This window comes from Panthera leo, chromosome E3 (genome assembly GCF_018350215.1).
Source record: "Panthera leo isolate Ple1 chromosome E3, P.leo_Ple1_pat1.1, whole genome shotgun sequence".
NCBI classification, from domain to species: Eukaryota; Metazoa; Chordata; class Mammalia; order Carnivora; family Felidae; genus Panthera; species Panthera leo.
This window is the reverse complement of record NC_056694.1, coordinates 29,674,396-29,695,618: the sequence shown is the minus strand read 5'-3', so window position 1 is coordinate 29,695,618 and position 21,223 is coordinate 29,674,396. Positions and strand designations below refer to the sequence as shown.

Here is a 21,223-nt window from a genome sequence, read left to right as displayed (position 1 = left end):
TGTTCTCTAGGATTTTGATGGTGTCTTGTCTCACATTTAGATCTTTGATCCATTTTGAGTTTATTTTTGTGTATGGTGTAGGAAAGTGGTCTGGTTCATCCTTCTGCTTGTCGCTGTCCAGTTTTCCCAGCACCACTTGTTAAAGAGACTTTTTTCCATTTTTCTTTCCTGCTTTGTCGAAAATGAGTTGGCCATATAGTTGTGGGTTCATTTCTTAAATTGAGAAAAAGAGCACCTCCTAGAGTTATCTTAAGGATTAAGTGAGTAAAAATAAACGGCTCAGTATAGTGCGTGATACATACTAAATGATAAATAATAGCAAAGAAAAAAAAAAAAGCATTGGCTCTTCATAACCAGAAATTCTGATGCATCGTAAAGTCTTTCACTGTTTGCTGCTTTCTTCTCAGCTTAGTTTTATATTGCTTTAAGTGGATAAAATGGGGGCAGTGTACCGGAACTACCACTAGATGTCAGTATCGCTCTGACTTTTAGTCACCATTCAACCTACTTAGGCAGAGAGCGGGATGAATCAAAGAAACCTCCAAATTATAGCTTATAGGTAGTTCCTAATTAAAACCGCAAAATTCCCGGCCCATATCTGATCAACAGCCACTAATGAAGGCGCTGTTGCTGCCGCTGCTTGGCTGCAGGGAAGGTGAATGAATGCCAGACAAGAACGCCGCCCGATTCTGCTCCCCAAGGGATCATTCCACCCCCCCACCCCCACCCCCACCCCCGCTCCCGCCAGGCTGGCAATGACACTTTCACCACAACTCTGACAGACCAAACAGCAGTCCTTGAGACAGGTAACCCTCCGGAAAGTTCTGAATGTCCCCGGCCCTAACCTGCCCCCCCCACCTCCGCCGCTGCCATTGCTACTCGTGGTATCCGCCACCATACCCCACCCAAGGGTCCCTGCCAAACGCAACTCCCCGGTGCGGAGAGAACTGTGTAGATAGCGACCCTGGTTGTACTGGCAGGAGACAGGACAGGAGGCTTTCATTGCTAAAACGGCTCCTGACATCCCCAACTAGAACTCAGAACACGCTTTCCACGAGACGCTTAAAAACCCTCCCATGTTACATGTTAGGTTCGTGTGCCCAGTGCTATAATCCAGTTTTCTGTTCACTCAACAAACATTTAGTGTCCTAAGGGTCCTTTGTTTGGTAGGGATGTGGTAGGTCCTGGAGACAGATGCACGAGGGACTGGTGAACTCTTGAGCTAGGCTCCCTCTGGGCTTGACCCCGCCTCCCCCGTGTACCAAAGTTGTGACCCCTGGCACGTTCCTTAATGTCATCAGGACTCTGTTTACTCACCCATAAATGGGAGACTGTAACAGTGCCTTCCTCTTAGGCTTAGCACACGGGTGAAATGAGATCATGTTTGTAAAATTCTTAGCTTCATGCTCAGCACACAGTCAAGCATTCTCTGATGACTGCTCGTTGTGATGTCCTTGTCCTCGAGCGGTGTCGTGGAGGAGGCAGGTGGAAAGCAGTACTCGCAGTACAGGATGAGATAACGAACTGTTGTGGGAGCATCAGAATGAAATGTAAGGAGGCTTTGGTGAGACCGCAGTTGCCCCCAGAAATACACCTGCTCGTGTTTTCTTGTTGCTGGTTTTTCAAATGGTGTGTCGGGGGTGGTGGGGAGTCCTCAGGGGGTGTCACTTAGGAGAAACCAGGCTTTGTCTTCAGGCACACATGGTTTGGGACCTTTAGCCTCCCATTGCTTGGTGGATGACCTTGATCAACCTGTTTGCCTCTCCTGATCTCATAATAATACCTACATCATAGAATTCTGAGGATTAAATGAATAACAGTCTGCAAAAGTACCTGACCCCAGTGCCCGGGATCGAGTATTCTCTTCTTCCATCTGGGTTCCAAAAGAATGACAGCCTTTTGGAACACAGCATTTTCTTTCTTTTTTCTTTTTTTAATGTTTGTTTGTTTATTTATTTTGAGAGAAGGGAGAACATGTGTGCACACGTGCATGAGCGGGGGAGGGGTAGAGAGGGAGAAGAGAGAGAATCCTAAGCAGGCTCTGGGCAGGATCTCACGGGGCTCGATCTCACGAACCGAAACCGTGAGATCATGACCTGAGCTGAGATCACGAGTCAGACGCTTACCCACCTGAGCCACCAGGTGAGCTGGAGCAGAACATTGTCTTAAATTGAGGCCCATCTTTCCTTTAGAAGCCCACCTTTATCACTTCAACCTTGTATAATACTTCAGTCTAGGCCAGCAAAGCGTAGCCCAGTGAAGTGCTTGGAAAAGCCCAGCGTCTTAAGTCCAGGATCTTTTCCGAGTTGTAAATTTGTTAGGTACACGTATTGCAGTTATTGAGAACCCTTTGTAAATTCCTAAATAACACTTACTGATTTTTAGCACATCTGAAAAATAGTGTGCTTAGCTAGAATTAGAATAGACGGTAGCTCTCTCCACCTCAGTCCAAAATTTAAACGCCAAAAGAGCAGAATCTGCATTGAGCCTCCTGAACTACTAAAAGGGGTCATAAATCACTATTAGTGTCATTTCCCAGATGCTAGGAGTCATGGGAACTGGTACAAAAACACAGAAGCACATTCTTGACAAATTTTTATGTAAGGTAATTGGCTTGATGTCGGTCTCAAAGACTAAGAATCATCACAGAATAATTGAGTTTTTGATTCAGAAATGTCATCCGTGCACTCTTACGTCATACGTCTTCCTAATTTCTTGCTAATCACACTGCATCAAAATGGCATATATGTGTCATGTCTCGGGGATGTATTATACACACAAAAGAAAGATTATCTGGTCAGTGCTCTCATTTTATAAATAAGGAAACGTATAATAATTTCCTTGTTTTTGTGATCTCAGAAGTGTCCTAATCACAGCACCCCCAAACCCGGATGTAGTAAATATATTCATTAAAGGTCTTTATTTTAATGGACTAGTTTATCTCTCAGTTGAATATCCTCTGATTCCAAAAATTGAATTATTCTAGTAGGTGGTACAGATGTTACCCAGACTTGTGAAATGGCCCTCTTTTCTGTAGTCCACATCTGGTTCACATATGAAAGGAGAGTCAGTGAGGCACTTTGCTTTCAGAAACTCTTCCTCCGCCGTGCCAGACACACCCCACCCCAGGGCCTTTGCTCTTACTGTCCCCTCATCCTGGAACGGTCTTGGTGCACGTGGTTCCAAGGCTCACCTCCTCTTTTCCATCTAGCCTTGGCCCAGATAGAGCCTCAACGAGGCGACCCTGCCTAAAGTTGCCCCCCATCACCTCTCACACACACTCCCTCTCCTCCTCCTCGGATTCCTTTTTTCCTCCCCAGCCCTTATCGCTGTACAACTTACTAAATCGTCTCTTTGTTTATATTGTGTATCGTAAGTACCGCAAGGACACAGATTGCCATCTGTGTGTTCACTGCTGTATCTCCGGCCCAGATGAGCACACCGCCCGTGCTCAAGAGAAATGTGGTGAAATCAGTGAATGAAAACGAGCATGAACTTCCTTGTCTGTTCTGTAATCTAAATTATTATCTCTTCCCAGGCATCTTGGTGTATAGAGCGCACAGGATAATCGAGTCTTGTCAAGAAGCATTCATCTTGCGTCTGTTTCGCCAGAAAAACAAGCGTGGTTTTATTAAAGCTTTCACAGACAATGCTGTCGCCTTTGACACTGGTTTTTGTCACGTGGAAAGAGTGATGCGAAATCTTTTCGTAGGGAAGCTGTATCTGTGGCCAAGGTAAATAGCCTTATGTGACAGATTTCTGTGAGAGAATCCACTCTGACTTAAGCGTGCACTTGAAAGTGATGTAAAATTTAGAGGAATTGCACTTGACATATGATAGCCGGGTCCATACCAAGTGCATCAAATAGAAACATATGGTTACCTCATTTGTGATTATTTTAAAAGGAGAGACAGATTTGATATTTCCTTTTTTGGTAGCCCGTCACATCCATCCAAGGGCAGCCACTTTATTGCTTCTTCTACGTTTAGCGAAACCCCCAGGGAATCTAGAGCCTAAGGTATATAACAGGTTTAGGAGAACTAAACTCCCTCTGAAAATTACCCGTCGGGGAATAAGGCACAAAGATTGTTTTATTAATTTTATTTAACGTTTATTTGTTTTTGAGAGACGGAGCACGAGCAGGGAAGGGGCAGAGAGAGGGAGACACAGAATCCGAAGCAGGCTCCAGGCTCCGAGCGGTCAACACAGAACCTGACGCGGAGCTCGAACTCATGAACCGTGAGATCATAACCTGAGCGGAAGTCGGACGCTTAACTGACTGAGCCACTCAGGGGCCCCAAAGCGAAAAGATTTTTGAAGAATTCCTGTAAATGTCTAGGAAAACCCAGAAGGTTCCAATGTTCAAACATCTCGCACCTATGCTGATACGCATTTTGGTTACACTACATGGCATTTGAGAGTGATTGCCAGGGTCTTTTGCCTTTCTTGATTATGCTGTGTCAAGGATAGGCATGCTTTTTCTGTGAAGGGCCTGATAGTAAATATTTTGGGCTTTGCAGGCCATGTGGTTTGTGACAATGCTTCCAGTCTGCTGTTACATCAGGAAAGCAGCCATAGACAATACATAAACACTGGGCACGGCTGTGTTCCAATAACACTATTTCTAAAAACAGGCAATGAAAAAAAAAGAAACAACAAAAACGGGGCGCCTGGGTGGCTTCACTCGGTTGAGCATCTGACTTTGGCTCAGGTCATGATCTCATGGTTCATGGTTTCTAGCCCCACGTCGGGCTCTGCTGACCGCTCAGCCTGGAGCCTGCCTCGGATTCTGTGTCTCCCCCTCTCTCTGCCCCTCCCCTGCTTGTGCTCTGTCTCTCTCTCCCTCTCTCTCAAAAATAAATAAACATTAAAAAAAAAAAAAAAAAAAACAGGCACTGGTTTGGGCCCAGACCATATTTTTGCTGACCCCCTGCCTTATTCAACGAATACATCCTTTCGTTGAGATTAAAAGTACTTCTGAAAACATTGTCATTTTGCTGTCTGTTTGGTTTGTGTCTTAGTTGCATTTCCAAAACCCCTGTGAGAGCAAAAACTGAGAGCCGTGTTATTTCTGGTCTCGGAGAAAACGTTTGGAAACGATTTGTCTCTTCAGGTTCCATGTAGCAGTAAACTCATTCTTAGAACAGCACAAACCTGAAGTTGTAGAAATTCACGTTTCTATGACGCCTGCCATGCTCGCCATACAGACTGCCATCCTGGACATCCTAAATGCGTGTCTGAAAGAACTGAAATGCCACAACCCATCGCTCGAAGTTGAAGATTTGTCTTTAGAAAATGCTATTGGAAAACCGTTTGACAAGGTACTCTGCCTCTTTTCCTTGTAAGCGCAGTGTGTTAGGTTACAGCTTTAAAGAATTCCCGGTTCTTTTGCTAATTGCGGTGTCCTCAATAGGATATCGCTGTTATTTTTTTTAATGTTTTTTTATATGCATTTTTGAGAAAGACAGAGAGACAGAGTGTGAGCAGGGGAGGGGCACAGAGGGAGGGAGACACAGAACCCGAAGCAGGCTCCAGGCTCTGAGCTGTCAGCAAAGAGCCCAGTGCGGGGCCCGAACTCACAAACCGCGAGATCATGACCTGAGCCGAAGCCGGACGCTTAACTGACTGAGCCACCCAGGCGCCCCAGAAATTGTTGTTATTTTAAAACTAATCTGGAGGCGATTTAAGTACAACCTGTTCGGTTTACTGGAGAGTCATAATTTGTAGTAGAATACATGGATTGACCCTAAGCACAACTCTTTATTTTTGCAGTTATACAGTGATTATCTTGTATTTCAAGGATAATTAAGAGAAGGAAAAATAACCTTTTTGCTCTGAAATGACAGCATTTGGATATCTACAGATAGAAGAGTTTTACATGAGAATGCTTTCATAATTTATGATCTTTTGTTTGGAATAAAAATAATTGGGACGAGTTTTCATTACTGAGGAATGTGAACCTTGCTGTGTCCTAAAATTACGTTTTCAGTTGAGAAAATGTTAAGACTTTTAGTTCAAGGAACTTTTATTCTAACTGATGTTTTCTATTGTAGATGAATATTAATACAGATGTGTAAATGTCTAAAATTGAATTGTAGATCCAGAAAACGCTGACTTTTTAAAAAATTCCAGGCAGCTTTTTTTTTTTTTCTATATTTTGGTGGAACAAGTTCCTGTCTTTTAAGCTCTGAATGCATCTCTGTGTCACTGGAAATAATTCAGAGTGATTATTTAAAAGGAAAAATTTAACTCCTCGTATCTCTGATTCTTCCAGAAAGTGCTTTTATTGAAATAATGATACATAAAACTAATTACATTATGTTTTGTTCCTCTGTTCTTACAGTTTAGTGCATGTGAAGCCACAAAGAAAAACCACAAAAAAACCCTTCCCATTCTTTTAATAGAATGTGTGCGTCCTTATTAAAAAACACAATATAACCTGATAGGTTTTGTACTAAGTTTCTGTTTCTCATTCCCTGGTAAAGGTCAAAGTATTATTTTGGGTATTCTTTCAGCAACCAGATGTAAATGCAGACATGACTCTCATCTTGTTAGAAAATTAACATTTTAAAATTTTTTTTATTTTTTATTTAATTTTTTAAACATTTATTTATTTATTTATTTAGAGAGAGAGAGAGAGAGAGAGAGACAGAGAAAGACAGAGCATGAGCAGGGGAGGGGCAGAGAGAGAGGGAGACACAGAATCCGAAGCAGGCTCCAGGCTCCAAGCTGTCAGCACAGAGACTGACTCGGGGCTCAAACCCACGAACCGTGAGATCATGACCCGAGCCGAAGTGGGATGCTTAACCAACTGAACCACCCAGGCGCCCCAGAAAATTAACATTTGTTTAAGAGACAGAGCGAGGGGCGCCTGGGTGGCTCAGTTGGTTGAACGTCCGACTTTGGCTCAGGTCATGATCTCATGGTACATGGGTTCGAGCCCCGTGTGGGACTCTGTGCTGACAGCTCAGAGCCTGGAGCCTGCTTCGGATTCTGTGTCTCCCTCTCTCTCTGCCCCTAACCCGCTCGCGTTCTGTCTCTGTCTCTCTCAAAAATAAATAAACATTAAAAAAAGAATAGGAGAGAGAGCAAGAGCATGAATGAGAGAGAGGGGCGGGGTGGGGGGGGTGGGGTGGGGAAGGGGCAATCCTAAGCAGGTTCCACGCTGAGCGTGGCTTGATCCCACAACCCTGGAGTCCTGACCCAAGCAGAAATCAATAGTCGGATGCTCAACTGCCTGAGCTGCCCAGGTGCCCGGAAAATTTAACTTTTGTAGATTATTTTACAAAACAGGCATGCAGTTATATGTCCCAGTTTGTCTAGGATAGTTCTAGGATCTGTCTGTTGTCCCGGAGTGATTATTAATAATATAATTTCATTTTCATAAGAGCCCCAGATTGGACAGTAAACTATATGGTCACCCAGATACTCCTTCTGAGTATGAATTTGTTGGGTAAAGTGCCGTGTAGTGATACTGCTTCCATAGCATGCTACAGGTATTATCCTTTTTAGTTAAGAAATAGTTTGTGGGGCGCCTGGGTAGTTCAGTGGGTTAAGCGTCCGACTTCAGCTCAGGTCATGATTTCGCCGTTCGTGGATTCGAGCCCTGCGTCGGTCTCTGTGCTGACATCTCAGAGCCTGGAGACTTCTTCAGATTCTGTGTCTCCCTCTCTCTTTGCCCCTCCCCTGCTTGCACTCTGTCTCTCTCTCAAAAATAAATAAACAGTAAAAAAAAAAAAAAGGAAAAAAAAAAGAATCAGTTTGTGAAGGACGTGTATATACGTAGCAGTGGATACGTAGATACCTACATAGTACATGCCAAAGCTAGCCTTCATTTTAGGCAACACTTTAGGATCCCAGAAAATATTCAAATGTAGTCCCTTGTTAATTTAACAAATTCTTTTCCATCCATGAATCACATTGGGGGGGCGGAAAACCCAAGCAAATCACTTACACCACAAAGTTAAGGTACGTCGTTATTTAATTTGATATCATGTAGTTTCCCTGGTATGTGCCCTCTGTTCCCTGTTCAGCTGGATCCCACATCTTTATGTATCCAGGATAGGGTCACAACCAAATTCGGCAGAAACTGGGCAGGTCTAAGCTGTAAGCTTTGATGTTTCATGAAAACAAATGATTGGGGACACCTGGGTGGCTCAGTCAGTTCGGCGTCTGAATTTGGCTCAGGGAGCTCATGGTTGATGAGTTCAAGCCCCACATCAGGCTCAGCACTGACAGCGTGGAGCCTGTGTGAAATTCCCTTTCTCCCTCTCTCTGCCTCTCCCCTGCTCCCACGCTCGCTCGCTCGCTCTCTCTCTCTCAAATAATAAATAAAAAAATAATAGCTATATCCAATATATTTTTAGCCATACTAAACTGTATTCTTGTTTTAGACGATCCGCCATTATCTGGATCCCTTGTGGCACCAGCTTGGAGCCAAGACTAAGTCCTTGGTTCAGGATTTGAAGATATTACGAACTTTGCTGCAGTATCTCTCTCAGTATGATTGTATCACATTCCTTAATCTTCTGGAATCTCTGAGAGCGACAGAGAAGGCTTTTGGTCAGAATTCAGGTGGGAGATAAAAATACTAATATTATTATGGGAGCTGATTTGAATAAAGTGTCGGATTTTGTTGGGGAATCAGATGTGGGGAGTGCTATATTCAACTACACGGTATACTAAGCTTTCAAATTACGTTTTATGTTCATAGCATAAGGATGTAGGTTTTATTGATAGCTAATGTTTCCGCCTACTGAACTTCTGTTCTGTATAATAATAAATATTCATATCCATTCCGGGCAATTTTATTTCTAGAAAAGACTCTGTATATTACAGGCAGTCCCCAACTTAGAAATAGGTTGTGTTCTGGAAGTTTAGTTGTTAAGAACTTCAAATTCATTTTCTCCTAAGAAACAGCAAGGGAGTTTAGGGTTTCATCAGCTAGAGTGCTGAAGACTGAAGAGATTTGTAGAGAAACATACTTAAACAGTTGGCTACCGTCTTATTTTTCTACCAGCCACATCTGCCCCACTAATGTGACCTCTGTCACTGTTTGACTAGACCGTTGATTTTCAAAATGGGGTCCATTGTCCTCTGAGGCCAAGATTTACTACCATTAGTAATGTTTTTAACTTTTAAAAATTATTTTGTTTTATTTGAGAGAGAGAGAGCAAGCAGGCAGGAAAAAGGGGCAGAGGGAGAGAGAGAGGGAGAGAGGATATTAAGCAGGCTCCATGTTCAGCACAGAGCCTGATGCAGGGCTCAGTCCCACAATCTCAAGATCGTGACCTGAACAGAAAGAAGGAGTCAGACACTCCACCAACTGAGCCCCCCAAGCGCCCCTACAATTAATAGTTTTTATTGCTTCATCAGGGACATTAAGTAATAAGCTACGAATGCACAGCAGTGAAGAACACATTGACCACTAGTACTCTTTGGTTCCACTGCCTTGATGATGCTCAGGCACCCAGCAGTGTTACCCCCCAGTGCTTTTGCACCATTACCAGAAATGTCACCACAGTGGGAAAAAAACAAAATAAGGAATTATTACTCATCTGAGAATAGTTTTGAGCTCCAGACTCCCTGAAAACATTTTGGTGGCCCCCAGAGGTCACTAGGCCACACTTTGAAAGCCCACTGGCCTAATCAAACAGTGATTGAGGCCTCAGTAAGGGAGAAGGTACGGTTCAGAGAACACTATGGCAGGCAGTTGTATAGATAGGGCATGTGACCATCAGAGAGTCTTTAAAATTCATCCCAAATTGAAGGCCTTTTTTTTTTTTTTTTTAACTTTTCATATTAGGTTGGCTCTTTCTTGAGTCCAGCACCTCGATGTTTGTTAATGCTCGAGCAAGGGTTTATCATCTTCCAGATGCCAAAATGAACAAAAAAGGCAAGGTGTCTGAAAAAATGGAAATTGAACAAGTACAAGGTATCCTGTAGGCTTCATCTTTAACTGTGTCTCTTATTTAAGTATTTGGTGTGAAAATTCTTACCAAGTCAACGTGTAATCCTCAGTCTCCTTCAGGTGTGTGAAGAATGCGTGCCTGTATGTTAAAGGCGTGTTGTGTGTAACGTAAGTTAAAAGTATCCAGCATGGCAAGTCCTAGAATCCGTTGTTAGAGGATTCCGGATAACAAGTGCCAAATATCAGTCAAGAGTGTTCTTACTGCTATATAAGAACTATTGATTGATACATTTTTTTTTTTTAACTTCAGAATAATAACTACTTTTGGCACTTACAGTCTTAACAGAATATTTAACATTCCTTTTAGCTGTACAAAAATAAATATACCAGAATGAGGCGAGAATAGGTTTATTCCAATACTTATCTAGTGGGTATGACAAATATCATTGGTTTTTTAAAGCATGGGATAGGATTGATGCTGACTTTCTGCCTAGTTCAAAGGTCTAGTTCAAAACTTAAATACATTAGTGATGCATTTGGGTACTTACAGAAATGTTTGATTGTGGTCTCCTTGTATTCCATTTTCAGGAATGTGAAAGTCATGCGGATTAGAAATAATAAATACTCTTCGTCTGTACTAATTCTTTCGTTTTATGTAGCAGCTTATATATAGTATCACGGATGACAACTAATACAGAATCATCTGAAATTCATGACGCACATGTAACTTTCTCTCAAGGCACTATGAAACCTCTCTTTCCTTTAAATTAAAGTTCATTTATTTATTTTGAGAGAGAGCATGTGTGCAAGCCAGAGAGAGGCAGAGAAAGAGGGAGAGAGAGAATCCCAGGCAGCCTCCATGCTGTAAGCACAGAGCCTGATGTGAGCTCAAACCCATGATCCGTGAGATCATGACCTGAGCCGAAACCAAGAGCGGACGCTCAACCGACTGAGCCACTCAGGCGCCCCACTATAAAACCTCTGTTAATGTCAGTTTCAAATATCTTCTATTTAGACCTTAAAGAGACCTTTTTCAAGAAAGTAGTTTCTATCTGGCATCAGGAAGGAAGCTCAAAAGAACAAGCTTTTGGAATGACGCTTGTGTTGTCTGTGTTGTGTTGTTTTGAAAGCCTGTGGAACAATTTACAGGTGAATACTACCCTGGAGAATGAGGTTATCCTTTTATTCCCATACAGAAACAAAAAAGGAATTGGTGCTAGAAAGCAACCCGAAGTGGGAAGCTCTGACCGAAGTACTGAAAGAAATTGAGGCGGAAAATAAGGAGAGTGAAGCCCTTGGGGGTCCAGGTAGGAAAAAAAGAGAAGAGGACGTTTGCTTTCAAAATGAAGCAAATGAGTCTTCGTTATTAGTCCTTTAAAAGTAACTTACTGTTATTGGGGCGCCTGGGTGGCTCAGTCGGTTAAGCGTCTGACTTCAGCTCAGGTCATGATCTCGCGGCCCGTGAGTTCGAGCCCCGCATCGGGCTCTGGGCTGATGGCCCAGAGCCTGGAGCCTGCTTCCGGTTCTGTGTCTCCCTCTCTCTCTGCCCCTCCCCTGTTCATGCTCTGTCTCTGTCTCAAAAATAAACATTAAAAAAAAAATTTTTTTTAAAAAGTAACTTACTGTTATTTTGTTTATCAGATGTAAAAGAATAAGTGCCAGATGAACACAGAAATCCTAGTGGCAGCCTCCTTTCTGTTCGTTTGATGTGATTTTCTCCTGGTTGAATCCTTGCATACTTGTAGAAAGCAGGCTGCCTTGCTGGGCTGGTTGACTTCTCAGGACTTCTATTTAAAGATGCAGCTAATCTCCACATACACATTCACCACGATTTCAATCTAGAGTCCCCCGAGGAGAAAGCTAATGGGCTTTTTTTATATTCTCAGCAAGTGTCTTTCCAAAGACGTCTCAACTGTTCTATGGATCAACACTGACGTGGCCCTGAAAAAAAAAATTCCAGATTTTAGGGCCCCTCTCTTCAAGCATGAGTATACTAGTAGATTAGCATCGTAGACCAAACCCGCTAACATTTTTTTTTAAATAAAACCAGATATTTACTTTTTTTTTTAATGTGTATTTATTTTTGAGAGACAGACAGAGGCAGAGCACAAGCAGGGGAGGGACAGAGAGAGGGGGAGACACAGAATCTGAAACAGGCTCCAGGCTCCGAGCTGTCAGCACAGAGCCTTGACGTGGGGCTCGAGCCCACAAACCGTGAGATCATGACTGAGCCAAAGTCAGACACTTGACCGACTGAGCCCCCCCAGGCGCCCCAAAACCAGATGTTTAAAAAAACTAGATTTTTCTTTAGTGTATTGAGACTTTGAACTCCTATGAATCAGTAAAGGCAAGCACATAATTCTTATATGAGTAAATACGCTGGTGATATTATCTGAGAACGTATGGTACTTTGATTTAAGACTCCAAGTCATGCCTGCTCCCTTAGGAAAATTGAAAAGTACCAAGAAAAAAGAGAAAGGAAAAAATTCTGTCTAGAAGCCACATTGGTGTATTTCCTCCAGGTTTTCTTTTCTGTATTTTCTGTTTCACATTGTTAAGGTCACAGTGCAATGTAATTTCTGGGTATATAATTAGCAAGTCAAATGATAACGTTCTTGAGACATATTACCACATTTGACTTACATGAAATTTTTATGAGTTTTCATTTCTTCTAGCAATGTTAGAGCTCATCTCTTTTTCACTTAGCAGTGACTGGAGATCATATATTCGTGTGTGTGTATACATACATATGTGTAACAATTTTATTAATTTGGAGAAAAATGTTCATTTGAAATTTGGTATTTGCTAAGCTCATTGTTTTCTTTTTTTAATGTAAAAAACGTTTTTTAATGTTTATTTATTTTTGAGAGAGAGAGACAGAGCACAAGCATGAAAGGGTCAGAGAGAAGGAGACACAGAATCGGAAGCGGGCTCCAGGCTCTGAACTGTCAGCACAGAGCCCGATGTGGGGCTCGAACTCATGAGCTATAAGATCATGACCTGAGCTGAAGTCGGACTTGTAACCGACTAAGCCACCCAGGCGCCCCAAGTTCAATGCTTTCTTAATGCTTTTTCCTCTTTGGTGAATTGTCTTTCTTTTCCTTGGCCAAATTAGGGTATGTCCTCGGTTTGTATTGGCTTTTTATATATTAAAGATACTATCATTTATGATAGTTGTTTTGTAAAGTCGTTTTTCTGTCTTTAGCTTTCTTAATGCACAGTTTTTTTCTTATATAGAGTCCCTCTCAGATTATAGATATCAGTCTTGTCTGAGATATCTTCCACTGTTTTTAAGCCTAGAAAATCATCTCCATCCACAGAGATGGAGAGTAGTTGCCTTTTTTTTTAATGATTTAATATTTAACATTTGACTCAGTAATCCATTTGGAATTTATTTTGGCATATAAAATCCTCTGGAAAATTATTAATTAAAAAGAGCTTCTGTAAAGCCTCCATTATACCACGGCTAGGCTTTCCTAAGACTAAATGTTTCTGGCTTCAACTTTACTCAAAAGATTTCACTAATCCTGTCAGAGAGGGAAAGCATTTGATAAGCATCTGAGACCCTTTTTAAACAAATTGTAAATGCGCCAAGGGGTAAGATGTGTCTTCTTTGTCAGGGGAGGAGGGGAGGAGGCGAGCAGGCGGACAGAGAACGGGGGTGTGGTGGCAGTGGGGGGACACGTGAGGTAATGGTAACATTACGCTATTTGGTAATTTTAGGTCAGGTACTGATTTGTGCAAGTGATGAGCGAACGTGTTCCCAGCTGAGAGAGTATATCACAATCGGAGCAGAGGCCTTCTTGTTGAGGCTCTACAGGAAGACCTTTGAGAGGGACAGCAAAGCCGAGGACGTGTGGGTGCAATTTAGAAATGAGGACAGTGCAAAGAGAATGGCGAAATCTCACAAAAGGCCTAAAGACCCCCACAGCAAACAGAGGGCTGCCCCCAAAGAAAGGACTCTCAAGAAGAAGAAGCGGCGGTTAACTTTAACACAGATGATAGGAAAGCCTGAAGAACCGGAAGAGGAAGGGGATGCCAAGGAAGGCTGTCCTGGAGACACGGGCAGTAGCCCAGACAGTTCCTTAGAAGAAATCAAGCACGAGGAATTTGACTTAAACTTGTCATCCGATGCCGCTTATGGAATACTGAAAGACCCGCTCACCATCATCCACCCTCTCTTGGGCTGCAGTGACCCCTACGCTCTGACAAGGGTGCTGCACGAGGTGGAACCGAGATACGTGGTTCTGTACGACGCCGAGCTAACGTTTGTTCGCCAACTTGAGATTTACCGGGCGAGTAGGCCTGGGAAGCCTCTGAGGCAAGTTATAAAGAACATGAGCTCTTTCCTCTCTCTTTTTTGATGCATATATATATATATATATATATATATATATATATATATATATATATATACATAATCTTTGTTATTGAAGTATAGCTTGACCTGTTCGATTAGTTTCAGTTGTACAACACAGTGATTGGGCAATTATATACGTTCTAAAATGCTCACCATGATAAGTGTGTTACGATATCATCGCCTATATTCCCAATGCTGTACTTTTCATCCCGCGGCTTATTTATTTTATAAGTTTGTACCTCTTCATCCCCGTCGCCCATTCTGCCCATTCTCCCCACACCCCCTCTGGCAACAACCATCACTGTGTTCGCTGTCTGAGTCTCTCTCTCTGTTGTTGTTTGTTCATTTGTTTTGTTTCTTTTTAGATTCTACTTATAAGTGAAATCATATGGTATTTATTTGTCTTTCTCCGTCTGGCGTATTTCGCCTAGCACACTGCCCTTGAGGTCCATCCACGTTGTGGCAGATGGCAAGATTTCATTCTTTTTCGTGGCCAAGTAATATTCCATCCATTGAACTATTTCTGAAAGGCTCCAATTTCACAGTTCTTCAGGCTTTAACACAGACACCGCACCAGCTACACATGGATTGTCTTTAACATTCTGTTGTCATGATGGGTGGGTGGAGTTTATGAGACCTTCTTTTGCTTTCTGACCAATCTAGGAAGTTTACATATGAAGCGTGTCAGATGTCCTAGCAGAACAACAAGTCTAGGGAATGATTTGTATTCCCATTACTTACTGCCCTGCTGTTCCATACTGTGTGCCTTATGCATTGGTTGTAGCTTCTGGGGTACTGGATCTGAACAAGGCCAGAAAATCTATAATATCATAACCTCCACCAAAAATTACTGTAGTTATGACTCACCTCTGTAATTTCAATCTTCTGAAAGGTCATCCTTATAAATTTGAAGTGACTCTAAGTTACATCCACATAAAATGAAAGTGTTTGGGGAATTATTGTACCAAGTTTTCTTGAGTTTCAAGAATTAGCAGCTAAAAAAATCTAGAGAAATATCAGATTGAGAAAATGATGCCTCTCAAAGAATATAGTGTTCTGGCCCTCCAATTATCTGAAGGAAATAAACAGCAAAATTAATATCCTGAACTCAGTCTGAACCAAAAACAGAGCCAAAAGAAACCTTCCTAGCGGCTTAACTGACACAACCTTCCCGAGCAGAGATGAATGGAGCAGGTGGGTCAGAAATAACACAGGATGAAGAGATTGGACGAAGCTGGTCAAATAATTACAGGCTGGTAGATTTTTCATACTTTGCTATTGATCACCTGTGTAGATAGCTTGTTCGCTGTAAAGTTCTCTGTTGCCTGAGAATGGAACAGTGTGATATTTGAAAACAAAATGTGAGAATTGGAAGGGACCTTGGGGTTCCACTGGTCTCCATCAGTGGGAAACTGAGGCCCAGAAGTGATGAGTTACTTGCCCGTGGCCATGTCGCACTTCTGGGGGACAGCTGAGGTCTCTGGACTCATTGTCCAATGGTTTTTTTTTGTATGTTTTTTTGTTTTTGAGCTGTCCACACTTCAAAGAAAGATAACCTAGGAGTATGATGTCTGGAAGAAAAGTTGAGGACTGAAAACCTCCGGTAAAAGGTGAAGAAGGAGGACAGACGAGGTGCTTAATTCAGCCTCTTAGCAACAAACAAGATAGGAAAGCTGCCCTTCCTAAGAGAAAATAATATATCGAATTATTGTCTTGAGGCTGATAGCATCCATATGTCTTCCATGCCCATGTGTTTATATAAAACGTGCACTGACTCGGTTCTGTTAAGACATGGGTAAAAAAGAACCGAGAAGGAAGATAAAGGTCATATAGATTTCATGTGTTTATTTCTCACTGGCATGAACTTTCACAAGCTGCGTTTTATAACTAGCAGCCAGCTTTTCAAATTATCGTTTGGCAGAGGGGTAAAGAGAAAAGTGACAAAAGAGAAGCCGCCGAGATTCTGTGTTTTCTGATTTGTTTATACTTCTGAGGCAAGACTTACTCTCTCCCTCTAGTTATATTTCAGTGTTTACCTAAACTCTGTTCCTTCTTTCTGTGAAGGGGGCAAAAAAATGTGGTAATGAGACTTTTAACAGGTGGGGGTTTAGGCAGCTTCGTTTTTAGGTGTGTGATTAATGGAACCTTTTATTCTTGGTCAAATATTTATTATTGCAGCCCTCTAGGTTGCTGATTTCAAATGCTGTGCTGTGCTCTTCCTTTTAGGGATTAAAAATTATGTTTTTACAGCCTAAAAGAGTTCTGTTTTAACTGGCAGGGTTTACTTTCTTATATACGGAGGCTCAACAGAGGAACAGCGCTATCTCACTGCTTTGCGGAAAGAAAAGGAAGCTTTTGAAAAACTCATAAGGTAATAATACATGGAAATTTTCAAGGTCTAGGGGCTTCTCTGAGTGGAGGCATAGCATAATCACCCTCAGGCGGGATGGAGAGGGGGAGACCCTGGGAGGATCGCGTCAAGATAAACCTGTGGTCCGCTTCATCCCTGGGGTACGTGCACCTTTCTTCTTTCTCCCCCGTCTCGGGTTGCCTTTCGATGGTTTGACAGAATATTGGAAACGTGGAGAGACCTGCTTCTCTGCTTGTAAAGACGTGCGACGCAAAACACCAAAAATACAGCTCGACCGACTACTTTCCTAAGAAATAACGTTCTTAAATTTCCCATACCCCCATGCACGAGATTTCTCCTTTGCCTTGGAGTGATGATTTAGTTCCTCCTTGTAAAATTTCCATGGTCTGGGGGTGGGTGACTGCCTTCCCTTTGGCCGGGAAATGCTTTTACAACCCAGTCACTTCAGATCACCAGCAGTAGAATCACCCCAGGAAGATATTTTTTTTGACGGTGTGACATTTACCCAAACATTCGTGTATGAGTTTTAGGACGAGCGTCTGGCAGCGTGCCGAATCCAAATCGAAAATGCTCTTCTGTGTAACATAAGGCAGATGTTCTAAGTGAGGTATGCACAAACCAGTCAGCTACCTTTTACCCCCCTAGGTCCTGGGGAAATCTGATAACCTCGCACCAGAGGATGCTGTCCAGGAGGTGGCAGCTTGGTGAGGGAAGATGGGCCACATGATCTCTTAGGGGCCTCAAAAGCCAGGGCAGGGGCCTCAAAAGCCAGGGCAGGGGCTGGACAGGGCATCCTCGAGCTGAGCTAGAGAAAAGGCTAGAGTGGAGGAGACCGTGGCTTGGACTGACCAATCGTCCAAGCCTCAGACATTGGCAGTGTATCAGTGGCAACGAGAGGGCGGAAATCATTGTCACTGGCTATCAGCCCACCAGGGCTCCCCACAGAATTTCACAATGGACAGCCTTCCTCTAATACTGGCTGTGGGCTCTCAGTATACACGTAAAATGTCCCCAAACCCCACTTCCTCTGGGGCATGCTTTCTTGGAAACGGGTGCTTACTGAATCCGTGCCACTGGGTCCCTGTGGAGGGGCTCAGCTCGTTACATGGGCAGTACCCTTCCCCCCCGCCAAATCCTCTGTGAATACGATGTGCTTTGGCCTGGATTCTTCCAGCTTCTGGCCAGTCCTTTCAGCCTATGAAAGTATTTTCTATTAACAGGCTCTGTGGGATGGTTTATATGCGTGTACTTATGTTTTTTGGCAAAATATTTCAGAAAGTGTGACAACCAACCAGGTATTCAACAGGCTGCCTCTTCCTGTCCAAAGCTTTTAGCGTTTCTTCTGTGCCTTCTAGACCCTCTCTCCCCCACGACTCAAAACCGCCAACAGACATGTACCGGGCATCTCTGAGGTGCCAAGCCCTGTGCCACTAGGAACATGCTGTAGTCACAGCAGTGCCGGAAGTCCCTGCGCTGCTCGAGCTCATCCTCTGGTGGGAAAGACGAGCGTTAAGTGACCGTGAATATTACACTAAGTGGACCTGCATGGAGCCCGGCCACAGTGGTGAAAGAACAGGGTGTGGTAGTGGGTGCCAGAGAGACCAGGCCCGGTGTGGGGACAACGGGTGGCTTCGCTGGAGAGGTGACGCGTAAGCCGACGCGTGAAGAATGTGCCCTAGGTGCTAAGACGACAGGGCGGAGAGGAGTGTGCGTGAAGACGCCGAGATACAGGAAGCCCTGGTGAGGATCGAGAACGTGACTGTGGAGGCAGTGAGACAGCACCGAAGCGTTCTAAGTGGGAAGTCTATTTTTAGAGGCGCTCTCTGGCATCAAACTGGGGAAGGGATGGAACAGGGAAACGAGTCAGGAGAAAAGGTGGTAGCCAAGATTAGGCTGACGAGGAGAAGGGAACAGATTTCAGAGATTTGCAGATGCTGTTCCTTCGCTCTTCTTAAAACATCCTCTGCCCAAGCGTGCTCTGGTTGATGGTCACCAAGTCCCAAATGAGCACGTAGAGCTAAGACCATTCAGATTAGGTTACTGGCGTTCGTGTGAAGGTCCGCGAGACCCTCCTCAGATTCGGGAATTGACCCGAAGGACCCACGAGGGCCAGAAAACACTGGTATACTCCCAGTCATGGTTTGTTACAGCAAAAGGACACAGATTAAAATTAGCAGAGGGTAAGAACCCATGTGGCACAGTCCAGGAAAAACCAGGCGGAAGCCCCCAGGTGTCCTCTCCCCGTGGAGTCACATAGATGTGCTTCATCCTCCCAGCTGCGGAGAGTGACAGCACGTGCTAAGGGTTGTCAACGGGGAAGCTGACCAGAGCCTTGGGGCCCCGAGTTTTTACTGGGGATCAGTCACGTGAGCACAGAGTACCCATCGTGATTGTAGTTCTCCAGCCCCCCAGAGCAAAAGCAGGTATTTACACCACATCAAGTTAGCATAAAGCATCTGATCAGACCGGGGCCAGGTGGCCCCAGGCCTCCTGTGTGCAAAACCCTTGATGAGGCAGACGATTGCAAGGGTTCAGAGCTCAACTCCCAGAAGCTGGTCAAGGGCCAGTCCTCAGGAGACTGGGCCTTTCCTGCAGCGGCGTAGCCACAGGAGCCTGGTGGGATGTGGGGGTGGGGGAGAAGGCCTGAGCCGGTGAGGTTTTGTGCTCCAGGCTGCCTCTTGTCGAACACATCAGGGAACCTCATCTAGAAAAGAGTCCTTTTAGTAGATTGTAGCAAGCTGCCGGGGACCCCGGGCCATTCGTATTTTGGAGCGAGCCTCCACATCAAAGGGCTCGGTGATAAGCTGTGGGTAAGCCTGGCACGTCCTAGAAACCAGCTGGCAGAATCTGGAATATGGACTGTCCCCTGCCTTTCCGTCTACATGATCATTTCCATATCAGAGTTTAATGTAATTTTATCTGTGGTCCAGCCTAATCTCCTAACTCAATGGTGGTTGTCTACTTATTAGAAGTTAGATCTTCCCATATTACACAGCAATCGGGAAGTTACACCATCTAGACTCTCAAGATATTTACTTTCCCAGAAAACTTGGGGAATTTGAGAAGTGTTTGTTTTGAAAAGGAAAATATATATGAGGTGTGGTGCTGAAAGAGCATTTGCACTGAGCCCGCACTGAGAAATTTAATGTGAGAAAAAGACAATGTGCTTTTGCCAGGACCTCCGTGGGTGATGTCGTAAGAATAAAAGCAGTGCTACTATTTAAAACAACCAGAAAGGAATGAATCCCGCAAACTGGCAGTGAACAGATGGCTTGTCTGGGCAAGATCAGTGGGTTACCAATGACAGGAGAAAAAAAAAAAAAATGGCACTCCTAAGTATTGATAATAAAACGCTCCCCGGGTAGAAAGATTGGCCGTAACGTTCGGAGTAGACATAGTTTGGAGAGGTCACTGCTTTGCAAAGGCGGGGGTGAGCTTATTTGAATAGCTCGTGATCCCAAAGTGAGTTAGCGTGAAGGCCAGAATGCGTGCCCGTTGGAAGAGACTTACGGTTCAGCACCTCCTCCCTACATCATCACGTTATACAAGCTATTCAAATATCATTAAAGATGCTGAAGTAAAAATAAGGAACCTCAGTACTTTAGATTAAGTGGGAAGAGGGGTCTGCACTTGTAATTATTTTCTCTCTGTCATATGGAACTTGGGTAATCATGCTAAATGTTGAAGGCGAAGGAGCGAATGTTTATAATTATGGCAGATTTCTGTTCATTTGAGGGAGACTTCTGATTTTCCTCCCAATCCAGGCTTCATTTCAGGAGCTTATTTTTTCTCAGATTCCATTTGCTGTTATGCTGTACAACATTTCACGGTAAACTGGCTGTTTTTATAGAACGATATTCATTGAAACCCTCGTGGAATCCTTTGAAGGCAGATCTCCAGTGTTTTAGCATTATCATGGATAATTAAGGGGTGAACTTACCACATTATAAGAAAAGTAGAATTATAATAACAACTAACCTTTTATAATGCTTTTTATATGCCAAGCGCTATTCTGAGTACTTTACATGTATTGGATAATCCTCCTAACGTGCCTCTTTTAGGGTAGGTTTTATTATTGTCCCCATTTTACAGATGAAATTGAGGCACAGAGCCATTAAACTACTTGCCTGAGACCACACAGCCAGTGAGTGGTTTCAGATTCCACAAAATACGGGTTCGTACGCTAACCCACTATGCCGCTCACAGACTACAAATTAATCAGAAAATTGGGATGCCCCCATGTGTGATATGTAGCGTAACCAGTAAAGTAAGTGGAAATAAAGAAAAAAAAAATCCCTACTATTAATCCCAAATGTTAAAGAAAAAGAAGTCAACGAGCAATTATTTTTCTGAATAGATTGCTCTTTGTCCTCAACTAGAGTCTAGTAGGTGTCACGGATCCGTAACGAATGGCTGTTGGGGCCACGGCCACTGCCAAGCCGATTTCAGCAGGGCCACGGTGGACGCTGACTTTGAGAAAAATAGGAAAAATGGAACTGGTACTGTGGCCGCCCCCTTGTGCCATTTAGCTATAAAACGTTGTACTAATAATAACTTTGTATATTGTTTCAAAGGGTATATA

The 21,223-nt window shown here is 43.5% G+C and overlaps 1 protein-coding gene across 5 annotated transcripts in view; it reads left to right on the top strand.

Moving 5' to 3' along the window:
• ERCC4 (ERCC excision repair 4, endonuclease catalytic subunit) overlaps nucleotides 1-21,223 on the top strand; it is a 61,798-nt gene that overhangs the window by 4,060 nt on the left and 36,515 nt on the right. For all 5 annotated transcript variants that reach the window (XR_006197592.1, XR_006197588.1, XR_006197591.1 and 2 more), the window contains exons 3-9: nucleotides 3,539-3,734; nucleotides 5,114-5,321; nucleotides 8,394-8,574; nucleotides 9,806-9,934; nucleotides 11,107-11,217; nucleotides 13,634-14,231; nucleotides 16,549-16,641. Coding sequence is in view for 1 of the 5 variants with exons in the window: in XM_042921267.1 (XP_042777201.1) it covers nucleotides 3,539-3,734; nucleotides 5,114-5,321; nucleotides 8,394-8,574; nucleotides 9,806-9,934; nucleotides 11,107-11,217; nucleotides 13,634-14,231; nucleotides 16,549-16,641 (1,516 nt within the window). In the remaining 4 variants the exon portion in view is untranslated. The remainder of the gene's footprint in view (nucleotides 1-3,538; nucleotides 3,735-5,113; nucleotides 5,322-8,393; nucleotides 8,575-9,805; nucleotides 9,935-11,106; nucleotides 11,218-13,633; nucleotides 14,232-16,548; nucleotides 16,642-21,223) is intronic.